This window comes from Galeopterus variegatus, unplaced genomic scaffold (genome assembly GCF_000696425.1).
Source record: "Galeopterus variegatus unplaced genomic scaffold, G_variegatus-3.0.2 Scaffold8003, whole genome shotgun sequence".
NCBI classification, from domain to species: domain Eukaryota; kingdom Metazoa; phylum Chordata; class Mammalia; order Dermoptera; family Cynocephalidae; genus Galeopterus; species Galeopterus variegatus.
This window is the reverse complement of record NW_007734114.1, coordinates 66,919-84,240: the sequence shown is the minus strand read 5'-3', so window position 1 is coordinate 84,240 and position 17,322 is coordinate 66,919. Positions and strand designations below refer to the sequence as shown.

Below are 17,322 nucleotides of genomic sequence, written 5' to 3'. Positions count from 1 at the left end.
TCCTAATAGTAATTCGTCTGTAAGATAACAGAGAGGAGTAGCCAGAGTGACCCATTTATTTTCTCTTGCTCTTAGTGCAGTAGCTTGTACACAGGAGAGAATCAATTAGGTTAAGATAATTTCTTGTTAGCGTTTCTTTACTTCTGTGTAAGTGTCATGAGCTTTTAAGTGTTAAGGCCAGAAAATCTAAAATTAATTATATTTACCTGTTTGTTAAGAGCTACCTACATAGCTTGGGCTATGTGAGTGGTAGGTGTGTTACTATAAAAGTGGAAAATGAATAAGCGATTGTAGCTGAAGTGTGTTCACTTCAGTCACGATGTCCACCTAAATGACTGCATTCCATGACTTTCCTACTGAGATGATTTGCCATCGAATCCCTTCCATCCACCATTCCCCTGCCTATAAAAATGCTCTCCCCACCTTCTGTCTTGCCAGATCAATCCTCTTCTTTCTCTCCAATCTGAAAAGAAAGTCCTATCCTTCTCCAAAAGCCTTTTCAAGCTAATCCCACCTGGCTCTATTCATTACTTAAACCTTTTGGGGTGTGAAATGAGCTACAGTGCCTGGCTGCAGGATTTGCAGTGTGCATTATTATTCTTTTTAGCTTTAGTGTGTCCAAAGGTTTAAAACAGCCCTACCTAAGCTCCTGCTTCAGGGGAGAATTCTTATCACAGCAAATACAGTCTGAGGAGGGAGACAAAAGAGAAGAATCCTAAGCAGGGCCTGAGAGAAGAGGCAGAAGATTTAATACCATGCCAGTAGCCTTGGGATATCCTTTTTTCTCTCCCTAGCATTCATCTATGAGCATATTTTTATACTCCATCTATGACCTCAAAAATAATAATGGTTGCATCTGTATGCTTCTTTTCTCACATAAAATAAAGTTTTCCTGAAGTCAGAGGAGCCCTTTGAGGATGCATAGCCCATAAAAATGATAATAAAGGTTTAGAAATAGGTTGCTAGAGGCATTAGTTTGTCAACAAGGTAATGCTATATGATGTTTCTATATGATACCAAACTTCTACTGATTTCAACCAGCTATGTAAATGTGTAATAAGAGTTATCTAAATCTAAAGATCTGGAACATTTTCAGGATTGAGAAAATGCACACTCTAGTTGTAATCTTCACAGAGTGCCTCTTTAAAAATTGACAACTAATCCCCTTGCAAGAAAAGGAAACGGAGACAGGAAAGGCCTTCATTGTGTGCTTTAGTTGCAGAACTTAGTATAATTCCTTCTCACTTAATTCAGTTTTTCAGTAGTTCTGATAGTTAGTCTTTCAAAAGTCTATGATGACTTAACTTAGGGTTGTTAATCTTTTATTTTCCCAAGAACATTTTTAATGTATTATTTATTGCCTCGTCATTTCTTAAAATAAGAAATAGTTTGTTGTAAACTGCTGCTGCTGCTTTATATTCTGTTTACTATGAATACAGACTGGAATAATTTGTGTTGGCTAGAAAGGATGTGTCTTGACAGGATTTAAAATGCAGGTAATTCATCTCAAATCCCAAACTCTAACATACAGTGCTGACACCTGGAAAAATGTTTGCATAAACTTATGGTCTCTCTACACTATTCTTTAGGTTACCGATGACAATATTTGGCATAAAAATTTAATTATGTGAGAACTTCTTACACATTTTTTGAAAGAGTATTTTGTCCAGCTATTCTAAATAACTCAAGACAACATATCTACATCTGTTGTCTCATGTTAAGTTTGATACTAAAAATGTAGAATAGATAATCTCAGAATGTAAGGTTATGTATGTTTTCTTATCTTCTTCAGTTGTATATACCTTTGTACATATATGTGTGTATATATACACACACACGCACATATATATAGTTTTTTCTGCTGGATAGTTAAAACATCATCATGGAACAGCATTTGAGAATCCCAGGGTAGAACAATTGGCATTTACTGAGTATTCAGTATTCTTAGAAATTTGCCTCTAGTCTTCCTTTTTTCTAGAATAGGCATATGTCAAAAAAAATAATAATAATAATCACCAATTCCATCATAGTGCATTCCAGCAGTAGATGTATAATATATAGGCTGGATAAAAAGATTTATAAATAATTTTCAGAACTTAGTATAATACATTCTCTCTTAATTCAATTTTTCAGTAATTCTGATGTTTTGCCAGATTTTAATTTAATTTTTGTCCACATTTTGTTTTGAATTTCCAGAGAGATTAATGTATCCTTTCAGGGTCTGTTTTAAAAGAGACAGCCAAGATAGTCACTAATCAACCAGTTCCAATGATGCTTCTGGAACCTGCAGGCAATGAAAACACAACTAGAGCCTCTTCAATTGGAGAGGCATTCCTTGATATTTTCAAAAGCTAAGATTGGTGTGGTAAATTCTGCCAGAAGCTGCACCAGTGGTAACATTCAAAGTCCTCTAAGATCTTGATCCACGTGCCATCTTTCCTAAATGTGAGTCCCTAAATATAACCATTCTGTTGGTGAAGTCCTTCATGACTTAGAGCATTTCTGATTTTCTATACAGGCCCTGCTGCCCTTTGAGGTCTCCAGGCCTGTTTTGTTTACTAGGCTATAGCAAATGCATTTTATATAAATACTTAAGTAAGATGATCCTTCTGCCCACATGGAGGGAATAGCTTAATCTCTAACAATAACAATAACAGGGCTCGTCTTTACTTTGGTAAATCCATTTCAGGCTTTATTAAAGGAAGGGTAATGACTTTGTGTGCTTAAGTTACTTTCATCTGTTTATATGATAAAAGTGCAAGATGCTAAATTCTAGGACGTTAGGTAGAGCCTGCATTGTCCCAGCTCTCTATACAGTGGATGAAACCTACAGGACAAACACTCTTTCAGTTCAGAGGTTCCTTGGAAATGTCCTATACACAGACATAAAAGTCAGAGTTGGCCTTCTTTTGGAGAGGCAGTGGATGGGTCCATCATGCTAACCCAGAACACAGTAACCCCATCAGCTCCCTGCTGGCCAGCAGCAGCAGATAGAGGAAACAGGATGTTTCAGGACTGAAGGCATATTTTTAAATAAAAGGCAGAAAACAAGATTAGGAATTGAAAGCTAAACGTCTCCAGCTGAGTCTAAAGAAGAGAGTCAGGAAAGTTTTTAAAAATCNTCATTACTTAAACCTTTTGGGGTGTGAAATGAGCTACAGTGCCTGGCTGCAGGATTTGCAGTGTGCATTATTATTCTTTTTAGCTTTAGTGTGTCCAAAGGTTTAAAACAGCCCTACCTAAGCTCCTGCTTCAGGGGAGAATTCTTATCACAGCAAATACAGTCTGAGGAGGGAGACAAAAGAGAAGAATCCTAAGCAGGGCCTGAGAGAAGAGGCAGAAGATTTAATACCATGCCTTTCAAAAGTCTATGATGACTTAACTTAGGGTTGTTAATCTTTTATTTTCCCAAGAACATTTTTAATGTATTATTTATTGCCTCGTCATTTCTTAAAATAAGAAATAGTTTGTTGTAAACTGCTGCTGCTGCTTTATATTCTGTTTACTATGAATACAGACTGGAATAATTTGTGTTGGCTAGAAAGGATGTGTCTTGACAGGATTTAAAATGCAGGTAATTCATCTCAAATCCCAAACTCTAACATACAGTGCTGACACCTGGAAAAATGTTTGCATAAACTTATGGTCTCTCTACACTATTCTTTAGGTTACCGATGACAATATTTGGCATAAAAATTTAATTATGTGAGAACTTCTTACACATTTTTTGAAAGAGTATTTTGTCCAGCTATTCTAAATAACTCAAGACAACATATCTACATCTGTTGTCTCATGTTAAGTTTGATACTAAAAATGTAGAATAGATAATCTCAGAATGTAAGGTTATGTACGTTTTCTTATCTTCTTCAGTTGTATATACCTTTGTACATATATGTGTGTATATATACACACACACGCACATATATATAGTTTTTTCTGCTGGATAGTTAAAACATCATCATGGAACAGCATTTGAGAATCCCAGGGTAGAACAATTGGCATTTACTGAGTATTCAGTATTCTTAGAAATTTGCCTCTAGTCTTCCTTTTTTCTAGAATAGGCATATGTCAAAAAAAATAATAATAATAATCACCAATTCCATCATAGTGCATTCCAGCAGTAGATGTATAATATATAGGCTGGATAAAAAGATTTATAAATAATTTTCAGAACTTAGTATAATACATTCTCTCTTAATTCAATTTTTCAGTAATTCTGATGTTTTGCCAGATTTTAATTTAATTTTTGTCCACATTTTGTTTTGAATTTCCAGAGAGATTAATGTATCCTTTCAGGGTCTGTTTTAAAAGAGACAGCCAAGATAGTCACTAATCAACCAGTTCCAATGATGCTTCTGGAACCTGCAGGCAATGAAAACACAACTAGAGCCTCTTCAATTGGAGAGGCATTCCTTGATATTTTCAAAAGCTAAGATTGGTGTGGTAAATTCTGCCAGAAGCTGCACCAGTGGTAACATTCAAAGTCCTCTAAGATCTTGATCCACGTGCCATCTTTCCTAAATGTGAGTCCCTAAATATAACCATTCTGTTGGTGAAGTCCTTCATGACTTAGAGCATTTCTGATTTTCTATATAGGCCCTGCTGCCCTTTGAGGTCTCCAGGCCTGTTTTGTTTACTAGGCTATAGCAAATGCATTTTATATAAATACTTAAGTAAGATGATCCTTCTGCCCACATGGAGGGAATAGCTTAATCTCTAACAATAACAATAACAGGGCTCGTCTTTACTTTGGTAAATCCATTTCAGGCTTTATTAAAGGAAGGGTAATGACTTTGTGTGCTTAAGTTACTTTCATCTGTTTATATGATAAAAGTGAAAGATGCTAAATTCTAGGACGTTAGGTAGAGCCTGCATTGTCCCAGCTCTCTATTCAGTGGATGAAAGCTACAGGACAAACACTCTTTCAGTTCAGAGTCAGATTTTAATTTAATTTTTGTCCACATTTTGTTTTGAATTTCCAGAGAGATTAATGTATCCCTTCAGGGTCTGTTTTAAAAGAGACAGCCAAGATAGTCACTAATCAACCAGTTCCAATGATGCTTCTGAAACCTGCAGGCAATGAAAACACAACTAGAGCCTCTTCAATTGGAGAGGCATTCCTTGATATTTTCAAAAGCTAAGGTTGGTGTGGTAAATTCTTTCAGAAGCTGCACCAGTGGTAACATTCAAAGTCCTCTAAGATCTTGATCCACATCCCATCTTTCCTAAATGTGAGTCCCTAAATATAACCATTCTGTTGGTGAAGTCCTTCATGACTTAGAGCATTTCTGATTTTCTATATAGGCCCTGCTGCCCTTTGAGGTCTCCAGGCCTGTTTTGTTTACTAGGCTATAGCAAATGCATTTTATATAAATACTTAAGTAAGATGATCCTTCTGCCCACATGGAGGGAATAGCTTAATCTCTAACAATAACAATAACAGGGCTCGTCTTTACTTTGGTAAATCCATTTCAGGCTTTATTAAAGGAAGGGTAATGACTTTGTGTGCTTAAGTTACTTTCATCTGTTTATATGATAAAAGTGCAAGATGCTAAATTCTAGGACGTTAGGTAGAGCCTGCATTGTCCCAGCTCTCTATACAGTGGATGAAACCTACAGGACAAACACTCTTTCAGTTCAGAGTGTTCCTTGGAAATGTCCTATACACAGACATAAAAGTCAGAGTTGGCCTTCTTTTGGAGAGGCAGTGGATGGGTCCATCATGCTAACCCAGAACACAGTAACCCCATCAGCTCCCTGCTGGCCAGCAGCAGCAGATAGAGGAAACAGGATGTTTCAGGACTGAAGGCATATTTTTAAATAAAAGGCAGAAAACAAGATTAGGAATTGAAAGCTAAACGTCTCCAGCTGAGTCTAAAGAAGAGAGTCAGGAAAGTTTTTACAGGACTGAAGGCATATTTTTAAATAAAAGGCAGAAAACAAGATTAGGAATTGAAAGCTAAAAGTCTCCAGCTGAGTCTAAAGAAGAGAGTCAGGAAAATTTTTTAAAACAAGATTAGGAATTGAAAGCTAAACGTCTCCAGCTGAGTCTAAAGAAGAGAGTCAGGAAAGTTTTTAAAAATCTTCAATTAAGGCTCACAGTTGAGGACATGGATATAACAGATTTTCAGGAAAGTGAAAGCCAAGGGGCTTAGATGTCTTTAGTCCCACAGAAGTGTCTCTTCAACCCATGGTGGCTTATCAATTGATCCTTACAAGTCCAGGCTACATACTCCCTCTTTTAGAGCAATCACGTGGCTTCTGGCTTTAAATTGGGGCTTGTTGGCTTTGAATTGAATGCAATATCTAGAACAAAGCAACATTTTGAATGGCAAACACTGAAGATCCTCTTTTTCTATGTTGTTTTTAGGTGACATGCATTTTTTTAAAAGATAAATTACACCCGACAGGAGAAAAGCTTAATATATTATGGTGCAGCAATTCTTTGAAATTGTCATTCAAATTGGTCATTATGGAAACTATTGGACAACACAGAAAAGTCAAATGGGAAAAAACGAAATCAGACAGTCAAGTAACATATGCAATGACTTTAACTTTGTAAATAATATATGAGAATGCAAACAAGGACTAGAGGTATTACACAAAAATTAAAATTACATTACATATCATTATCGGTAATTCTACCAATTTGCACCATCTTTCAGATAACAAAACATTTAAAGTTTTGTATTAAATGTTAGTCTCTTTGTATGGAATTCCATAATTTCTTTCAATATCCACAACATTAAAGAACTAAATGTGTAACTTATGGCTTTCTGTGTGTTTTTCTTTTGTCTGTATGTCTTTCTTTCCTAGGACTGGAAACTCATCAGAGCCAATCTCCTCTACTGGAGGTGGACCATTTGTAAAATTAAACACAGCACCTAATGGCAGCTTAATACTAACACCCAGGTGGGTCCTGAAATCTGTTCTTGGACTAGTTGTACGTGAACTAGAAAGAAAACAGATTTTCAAGGTCAGTCAGATTTGAATTCTACCACATACTGGCCACATAATCTTGAAGGTTATTTAACTTGTTTTATTCTTCATGTATAATCTCAAACAGTATCTAATTGATCTCATATGGGAATATTGCCTAAGTCTCAGATCTATGATCAACTGAGGCGCTGATATGTAATGGTCTGGCACACTGACGGGGACCGATAAGTTTTAATTCCATACCCTTTTTTAGTGTCAGACCCATAAACAATTAAATCTCATAGGAAAAAAATGTTGATCAGAATAAAGAGAGTGGCACAAATTAGTTACCATCAAAAGAGAAGAAAGAGAGGGAAAATCATGATATTCCTTTCTTTTCCTTAGTAGATAGAATGTGAATATTAAATGAAGGAGTCTAGACTTCTAGTTCTGCCAACATATTCTTTCTTGCTTTTGAAAATTAAGTTTGCTTTTGTAGCCTTTACTAAGGTGTTAAAAAGAAACATGCTTCCTGTATTCAAAGATCTGTTTTAGCTTAGATTGTGTCATTTCTTCTCTTTTTGTGTTAATGATGATTTTTGTTGAAACTGGCTTCTGAATTTTGCAGTTCCGTCAAAGGACAGCTGTAGATGGGAAGAAGGTAACTGCAAAAAGAAGCCATAACTGTAGACAAGGGTTTAAGATGCTATTGTTGGTGTATTTCATCTAACATACTTAATGGTAAAAAATGAAACTGTATAATTATTCAGCTAGTCATAAAAAAATACCATTTCTGTGAGCTCAGCAAGTAAAACAAATTATAAAGAAGTATTTTTAATACCACTGAAAAGATTTTGCAACTGAATGTTTTACATTGATGTTTGCTGGGCCTTGACTGATATTATGAGTCTCATTGGGGATGAAGCAAAGTATCTGCAAGTGAGAAAACAGGCTTCTCCTTCTATAAAGATGTCCATATTTTCATTATCACTAGAAATCTTGAGAACGACTGTACATTGAGAAAACATTGAGAAATTTTCATATTCATGTCTTATAAACATTTAAGAATTAGTAAAAAAAAGCAAAGGAAAAAAATTTTAAAACCATTCATCTTAATTATATGTGTGTTTCAGAGCAGAACTAAGTTATTCCATGCTTATCAACAAAATGCCAGTATCATCTTACCCTATTACAATAACATTACCCTTATACATATAATAGTGATGTCATTATTATATGTATGTTCATGTTTTTTGAAAGAGACACCATTTATAGACATATTTTTAAGCTTTTATCACACTAACAAGCCAGTTAATTCATTGTCCTCTTAATCCCTTCCTTAATTAGCCACATTATACTGAGTTGGCAGAAAATCAAATATATGATTCATTCATTCATTCATTCATTTGCTTTGTGGATTTCATTATGTTTATTGCCCTCTGAAAATCAATGCTTCTGAAAATACACTTGCACTAATGGTTATAATGAGAAATAGGTAAAGAAAGTGTATGTCAGAGAAAATGATCCTCCCTACTATGAAAACCTATTGACCCAAATCCCCAATTTTCATCCTATTGTAAGGCATAGGCAAGATTCAGACCACTATTTCCCACTAGTGGGAGAATACCACCCAATGTGATACCAGCAGTCTCACCTGATAAAACTAGAAACGTTGTACAATTCATGCAGCTGCCAATACTAGACTCTCCTTTCTCTCAATTCTTTGGACCATTTCATTAGTAGTTCTATAAGTCAATGGAAATTTTACTTAGAATATATTGATCAACCAAATGTTCTAAGGATACAAAGTGCTTATCAAGCATTTTATTGAATGCCCATCATGAGACAGACATCGTGGTAGGAATATTACAGAGGTTACTTCTAATCCAGGCAAGAGCTCTATGACTTAGGTGGTATTGTTTCACTGTAACGATAAGGGAAGCATGCCCGGTGTTGACCGGTGCACAAGTTCACAAAGCTAGTAGGCAACGTGAAGATTCTAAGCTAAGGTCAATTTGACTTCATAGTTTTCTACCTTTCCATTCTAACATGCTCTGTTCTAAATTTCCCAAGGCAGCAACTCACTTTAAATAGCAATTCTGGAAAGGAGAAAGAAAGAAAAAGCATGAACTTTTCAACAAGAAAAAATGTCATTTTGTTGGGAATAAATTGGGAGAGAAATTAGTTCTTTTTTGTCAATATGGTAGATATAAACTCATCCGTCTATATCACAGTATTGCCCACTGGGCTGAGAAATAGACACCGGATCATGACATTGTCATTCTTCCTGTACAAAAAACTAACCTTGCTCTGACTCCAGGACCAAAGATCAAAACCATAATTCTATTTCTCCCAATTTCTGTAAATATTCCTGGACAAAGTATAGATTCATGCTCATTCTGACTAGAGATTAAATAACTTACTTCTCTACCATGAAACACTGCATATGCATGTTTGTGTATGAAAATTTTGTTTAACCAAAATGCATGGAAAAAAAGGTACTAAATTCAGTTGAATTTTCTGGTTATCTATTAACTTATCTAGAAACTTTTCAGTCCTCACAAAATAAATGATAATAATTATTTAAAAATGATAAAATAATCAGTTTTATACATACTGAGCATTTGCTTAATCTTTCTAGACCATTAAAAATACTTTAGAAAATGAACCATTTTGAATATGGATTTTCACTGATGAGTACTGTGGAAAAGAAAAGAGTTGGGAAACTTGACAATATACAAGAGAGTGCATCCTAGAAACTACTTCTCTATCAACCTCAAATAGATAACAAAAGAGGAATTAATTGAGGCTTCCTCTTTGGGGCATTATGGATACATATTGATATATCTCTATCTATACATACATGAACATTGGTCATTAAAAAAAAGTCCTTATATTTTAATTGAAATTTTTCTCTATTCTAAGGGATATGCCAAATCAGACAACATGAATGCATGTGTTCAAATAAATTTTATGCATATTCCATAAACACTGAATTGCTTTGATTGGACGTATGCATCTTAGGTCTTGTTTTGTATTTATTTTATTTTGTTTTTCCCTAAAAATTAAAGCACCTAAACAAAATACACAAGTAGATGTAGTTACACATGTAAACATAGGTCATTAAATTTATATGTGTGTGTACATGTGTAGGTATGTCTTTTAATGTGACCAATATCTGTAATACCTGCATTAGGAAATAGTGTGGGCAAATGCTTTAATGCCTTGTGTTATACTGATCTCTAGTGGTTAGTGAGCATAACACATTGTAAAACAAAATTTCTTTATTTATTTTAAAAAGTTATTTTTGGCTTTGAAGAAAGTTAGTATCCAAATTTTTAAACAGGTAATGAGTTTTCCAGTAATTTATGTCTATGCTTTTATATATATATATATATTTATTTGCTATTTATATGTCTGGCTCCGTTGAAAACAAGACCTGTGATTCACTAATCTGTCGCTTCCCTGAAAAAAGTAACACAGTGTTGGGCACTGAATAGTTACGGGATTGGCAATACTGAGGCATAACCTATATTATTTAAGAATGAAATCAATGTTGGCTCAAGCAAAATAGTAATATCTATCATTTATCAAGTATTCGTTGTGTATAAGACACAATAATAATTTCATAAAATATTTCATTTAATTCTCACAAAATTCCAGTAAGTACTATTGCCCTCATTTTGTGGATGAGGAAACTAGGTCTCAAGGATATTGAGCAATTTATCCAAATTCACACGAGGAGTAAGGGGTAGGGTAAGATGTAAGCTCAGCTCTGTTTGATCTTAAACTGGGACTTTTTCTGCTTGCATTTCAGTCTCCCTGCATTTCGTATTTGATACTTACATTAAGTAGTTTATTTTACTTTTTAATTTATCCAAATTCACACGAGGAGTAAGGGGTAGGGTAAGATGTAAGCTCAGCTCTGTTTGACCTTAAACTGGGACTTTTTCTGCTTGCATTTCAGTCTCCCTGCATTTCGTATTTGATACTTACATTAAGTAGTTTATTTTACTTTTTAAAAAAAGTAGAATAACATACACTATGTTTTACTTTAAAATACTAACTGCACAATTTTTGAAATAAAATTGTTCTTCTGTTACAGTCAACAGTGTTCACAGGATTTGCTGATTCTGTTACAATGTAACCATAAATGTAAGTAAATACTGTGTCACGTTTTCCTTCAAGCCTTCAATATTAAAATTCTAGATAGAGTTTGTATACCACCTGAAGTTATTTTGTCACCTTTTGTCACCACTCAACTTTCATGGGTAGAGTAAATCCACTGAAATAAAATAGTGCCCTTTCTACAATTATTTTAATAGCATGTGGACAAAAACTGGTGGCTCAAGAAGTCAGCCCGAAGATTGTTGGAGGAACTAATGCCAAAGAAGGGGCCTGGCCCTGGCTCGTTGCTCTGTATTATAACAGCCAACTGATCTGTGGCGCGTCTCTCGTCAGCAGTGACTGGCTGGTGTCTGCCGCACACTGCGTGTATGGGTGAGTATGATGTCACGTGTCCCTTCTTAAACAAAATTACCACAGCAGACACTGCCTAGCATCCCATTTCATGCACGTCCACAAAACCATCCCACCAGGGAAGTGTTCCTGCTGTTTATGACATTATAAACTTTCCAATCATTTTTCCACTAAAATCATGTAAAAATTTTTAAAATTCAGTTAAAAAATCATTCTTCATTAGACACTTGTATCAAGCATTATGTTTTCTACATACATGAAGATTGAAAGTTTTACCTATTCACAAGGTAAGCAATTTCAAGAGTGTAAAATTAGTGTTTGTTATATAAATTGTTCTGGTTATCATTCAATTAGTCCAATATTTATTGTTAGAAAATTGTCAGTGTCAAAAAGCATGCATAGGTAGTCTTCAAGCTACATACATATTCTAGAAGTTAATGCATAAGTATTTTGTGGTGAATGAGAGTTAAAATATTTACTTAGTTCTCAAGTCATAGCTATTTTGATGCTATCTGTAACTAAAACTTACAACTAATATCAACCTGTCTAACTCTGCTTTTATAACATAATAGGACAAAATACTAGTTGAATTCTAGGTCTCATTTTTTGTGTGTCTAGAAGCAGCCACTCCTCACACAGTGACACAGGAGAGAACAGAGTATGTGGAAGGTGGCAGGGGGGAAAGAAGGAGAAAATAATTTATCCTGGGCCCAAAGCATGTTAATTCTTTACTTCCTAGGGACATCTTTGGGTATTCACATTCCAACAGTCCTGAATTAGGTCAGAAAAAAGGTAGCTTCCTCACAGAAGGTATATGAAGCTGACCCAAGATGGATTTTCTGTCCCTAACTGAGCAGGCGTGTCCTCAAGAGAATAACCTTATCTGTGGCGATTAGAATGAGCCTCTCTGGCACAAGAACCATGTGTGCTCAGGCATGAAAGAGTGTCTGCCATGAGATTAGGTTAAAAGACAACTTTCTCTTCCAACACAAACATTGAACTTCATTGGGTAAATACAGATTGCCATACATTGTTTTATGGGAGATAGGAAGAGCCAGGGAGAATAAGCATTAAAGGATAGAGCCTACTCCTAAACACCCATTATACCAGAGTGAGAGGAGACTCATGCATAAGCCTAGGAATCAGAACAATGAGGATCCTTGGCCAGGTTTTCACTGGCCAACAAGCTGGTCACCAAAGGAGCTATCCGAGGTACTGTCTCATCTACTTCTAAAGCTGCATTAGAAGTAGATGCTTGCAAACATTGAGTGCTATATCTAAAGTGCACCCTCTTGACTTTGTTGCATCCTGATAATTATATTTTACTGTTTTCAATCACACCGTAACAAATGACTACAGTAGGCAATTTTCCATCCCCTGCTAAACATGGCTTTAACATTTACATCCATACATATTCTCTGCCTTGGGCATGGCAAAGATGGGTAATATCTGCATCCTAACTGAGTTGCAAATAAAGGCTATTTTTAGCTAAAGATTCAGTGTTTTCTGTTACACATAGGTAGGTCTTAGTAAGTTAGCAATGTTGCTAAGTTAACTTCAGATTTGGTAAATTCCTGTGTTTGATGTTCTAGAAGAACATATACTTTCTAAATGTCAACCAGGCTTGCAGTAATATCACAGACATCTTTCAATTATCTACCTTACAGAGGTACTTGATCTTATAGGCCAATGATACCAACATCATATCTTTTCATATCACAAATATACAAAGGAAATACAAAGGTAGTTTCATCTAATATAAACACATGTTCAATCACATAGGACATAAAATGTATTTCACACAGCTTCAATTTGAACATAAGCAAACAAAGGTAAGCCATACTAAAATTGTGATGGATTCAAAATTATCCTTGCCAACTTTGCATTTTACTCTTCCTAGCACTCCATGAAATGGTTTTTTTCTCTATTTGCCAAGAGTTTTTCTACTTTCTACTTCATGTATCTAACAAAGCAAGAAAGTTTCTGGTATTATTTTATGTAGTTTTATCAAAAAAAAATATTTTACAAGTATGCTAATGCTGCCTGTTATTTGTCTTTTTAAAGCACTAATTGTGCAGTGAAAAGCTCAATTTCCTAATAAATAGAATAACCCAGATCAAGCAACTTATTGAGCTCATACTACACAAATGGCTTGTGTTCCATGTAAACAAACCTTTTCCAGGTGTTCTAACCTGCAGGTGGTTAAATGGTTTAATGGGGCAGCTCCTCTCTATCTCTAATCTTATTATCAACACTCCTATTGGCATTCCTCAAGCTCAGTGCTCCTGAATGGTCCTAAATATCGCTGTGCCTGTTCTGTTCCTCTGTCACTGACTTGTCTCCTTTCACAACCTTAAAGAGAGATTGGGAAAAGTGAAGGCCAATTTTGTCATGGTTTAAAGGGGAAGGTTTACTTTGAACCAGAGGGCAGGATTTTGATCCTGTATATGCTATGACCTCATGTATGATTACAGACAAGCAACTTAGTATCTCTGTTTCTGTTTCCTCATCTTTAGGCTGGCCATAAGGACAACTACCTTCTAAGGTGGTTCTCAGGACAAAATTAAGATGCTGCCACACTTTTGCATACCGTGAATAATACAAATGTGCAATAAAAATTTTATCTTGTTGCCGTTCCTGCATAGGGAAGTTCTGTAAAAGAAATACATGTTCAGCATATTTATTTTCTAAATTTTTATATTGATATAATGTCAAACATGCATAAAATTGCAAGAATAGTACAAAGAACTTTCTTATATCTTTACTCAGATTCACCAATTGTTTACGTTTCACTCGGTATCCTTTGTTATTCTCCATTTCTCTCCAAATCTGGCCACATATTTTTTTCTGAACCATTTGGTGGTATATTAGATATTGTGCCCCTACCCTTAAATACCTTTGTGTATTGTTCCTAAGAACAAGAATATTTTCTTATATAATCACAGAAAATCATGAAAATTTTAAATCAGTACAATTATCTAGTCAGTTGCCCCAGTATACCCTTTATTTTGTATATTTTTCCATGCAAGAACCAGTTCAGGATAATGCACTGTGTTTAGTTGCTACACCATTTTTATCTTCTTTAGTCTGGTATAGCCCCTCTGTTTTTCTGTCTTTCTTTCCTTTGGTATTTTATAATACAGGCCCGTTATTTTGTAGTAAGTCTTTCTATCTGGGAAATCCCTTCAATCTTGCTCCTTTGCTGGTCTAGATACATCCTCATTCTTTGATAACTTCTTTACTTTTCAGCAAAATAAAATATTCCAAGTAATCTTGTACTTTTCCTGCCTTAGCCCTCAAGTCAATCTTTCTATAAGAAGCCCCACTTCTATGTAACTAATTTTAGTCCTTTCTACACTTTAGTAAACAAGATCTTGTGTGCTCATGGCTACCACTGGTGTGTCCCACTCCTAAACCCTTGCAATGCACATACCTATATACCTATAAATATGAACTTGAAATAGTAACTCCAATTTAAATTAAACACCACAGGGTACATTCTGACTTCGTTGTCTTCTGTATTTGTAACTTTTGACTCCAATAATAATAAATCTTGTTCCTACTATCCACAAACTATTTACAAAAAAAATAATAATAATAATGCATTCTACTGTATAAAAGCAAACTTACCAACCAGAATTCAATATTGTTTTCCATTCTTTTTTCTCATGACATATGACAAAATGCATAATCTTAAGTGTACAATTTGATGTGTTTTGAAAATAAATACACCTATCAAACCACCACTCCTATCAAGATATAAAATATTTCTATCACCCAGAAAGTTTCTTTTTTTACTCTATTTTCAGTTACTCACCATTCTTGCTTTCAGATGCAACCACTGTTGAGTCACTTGGGTAGGCAGTCATGTATAGATTTACAATCTGGATCACTTTCATTGAATAGATATATATTAAAGATAAAATTAGCCATAGAGACATTCCTGCCAATCTCTCATTCTTTAATTTAGTTCTTCAGAGCAGACCAAGTATATCACATGAATTATCTCATTTCGAGAAAACAATTCCTTGAGACAAGAGTTAACATTCCTGAAAGAGATTATTTCATATATGAGGTGTTTGGGGGTGTAGTGAGAAATACACACTATATATTTGTTTTTTATTTAATACTAAATTTATTAAACTGATATAACTAATAAAACTTTGAAAACCTACTTTTTAATCAGTTAAGCATTGTTTACAAAATAGCATTATTTATTTAATTGATACTGCAATTAAAATTTTAAAATTTGAATTCTTTCAAATTCCTCAAACACTGTAAACAACACAGAGAACATACACAAATACAATAATTTTTAAAAAATTAATTTCTACTTAAATCTCTAAAATATAAACATCATGGGTTTAATTTTATTTCTTTGTCTATTTAGCTGTCTGTCTTATGGCTTTAGGGAGTGGGGCTAATAACTAATATACTACCTTCTTGCTATCTTCTTCAGGTTGTAGAAATATTATAATACAATTTCAATATTATAGTAAATTTTGTAGATCAAAAGGAGGAAAAACATTTTCTTAGAACATTAGAGATTTCAAGGTTAGGTTAGTGACATTGATTTTATGTTAGGGCATAGGTTTTGTGTCCCTTTCTACAGTATTTCAAGTTTGAGCTGTTAGTCATCTTTTTGAAAGTTAAAATTCTCTTACTGTATCACTAGAATTTTTTATATTTATGCCTTTCTCATAGGTTTTATCAATTTCCAACCTTGTGTCTCTCCCTTAAAATTATTTATTCTTTAAATTTCTCTTGACCCATATTACATGGCCCATTTCCTTGACAGCATTCTATTAGCAATATTGTTACTGACATATTTATTTTTAGCCAGAATCTCATTCTGATTATTACTTCACCCAGAAGTTTTGTTTCCTAGAAGTTCCGGTATCAGATCTTTGAAGATACCTCTACTGTAGAACTAATTATTCACCTTGAATCACATCGTTGAGTCCTCTTTTTCCTTAGTTATTTTGTGTAACCACTTGTGCTGATGTAGCTTGATATACAACTCCACCCCCTTAACCTGGCTGTGGCCATGGGTGGTGCCCAACACGTCCTGCTCTTGGATTGCTTCCTGGTTTTCATATATTGATTCAGTCAAGTGATATTTGTTGAGCACTACCCTGTGCTAAGCATTGTTCTAAGTGTTTGGGATGATAGTGATGTACAGACCAACAAAATCTTTCCCCTTATAATGCTTATATTATAGGCTGAAACAGAAGAACATTCAAATAAATATACTTTCTTTTTTTTGCAGCTGGTTGGTAAGGGTGTTGACCTTGGTGTTATCAGCACCATACTGCTGAGTGAGCAAACCCATCAGCCTTTCAGACAAATATTAGGGAGTTACTTGCACAATAAATAAACATAAAATTAGTATATACAGAAAGAGAATGATAGGAGCCAGGGGGTTGTTTTGGATACAGTGGTTGGAGAAAGCTTCACTGAACAACTAACATGTGAAAAAAGACCTAGAGAAATGAAGGAGAAAGTTATACAGACTTCTGGGGAGGTAACAGCAAACCCTGATGCTCTGGGGTAGAAGTGGAGCAGACTTATTTCAGAAGGCTCAACAAGACCTGCTGCTGCTTCCCAGGAAGTGACTGGCAGAGTGGCAGGAACAAGATTGGAGATGTAGGTGGAGCTGTGGCGAGGACTCAATAGGCTATGGTAAACGGGATGAGAGACCGTTTGGAGAGCTGAGGGGTGACATAATCTAATCAGGCTGCTGTGCGAAGATGAGACTGCTGGGAAGAGCAGGAGTGAACTTGGGGAGAACAGTTAGAAAGAGATGTTGGTGGGCCAGCCCCGTGGCGCACTGCTACAGTGCACCGCTTGGGAGCGCGGCGGTGCTGCCGAGGGTTCGGATCCCACATACAGACTGGTTCCCACTCACTGGCTGAGCGAGGGGCG

General features: G+C 35.2%; 1 protein-coding gene across 1 annotated transcript in view; it reads left to right on the top strand.

Annotated features, from left to right (window-relative positions):
* The window catches only part of TMPRSS15 (transmembrane protease, serine 15), a gene marked incomplete at its 5' end in the record, with an annotated part of 51,939 nt that overhangs the window by 11,359 nt on the left and 23,258 nt on the right, over positions 1-17,322 (top strand). Inside the window, 3 exons of the mRNA XM_008592536.1 lie at positions 6,817-6,912; positions 11,024-11,073; positions 11,244-11,418. Of these exons, the coding sequence (XP_008590758.1) occupies positions 6,817-6,912; positions 11,024-11,073; positions 11,244-11,418 (321 nt within the window). The remainder of the gene's footprint in view (positions 1-6,816; positions 6,913-11,023; positions 11,074-11,243; positions 11,419-17,322) is intronic.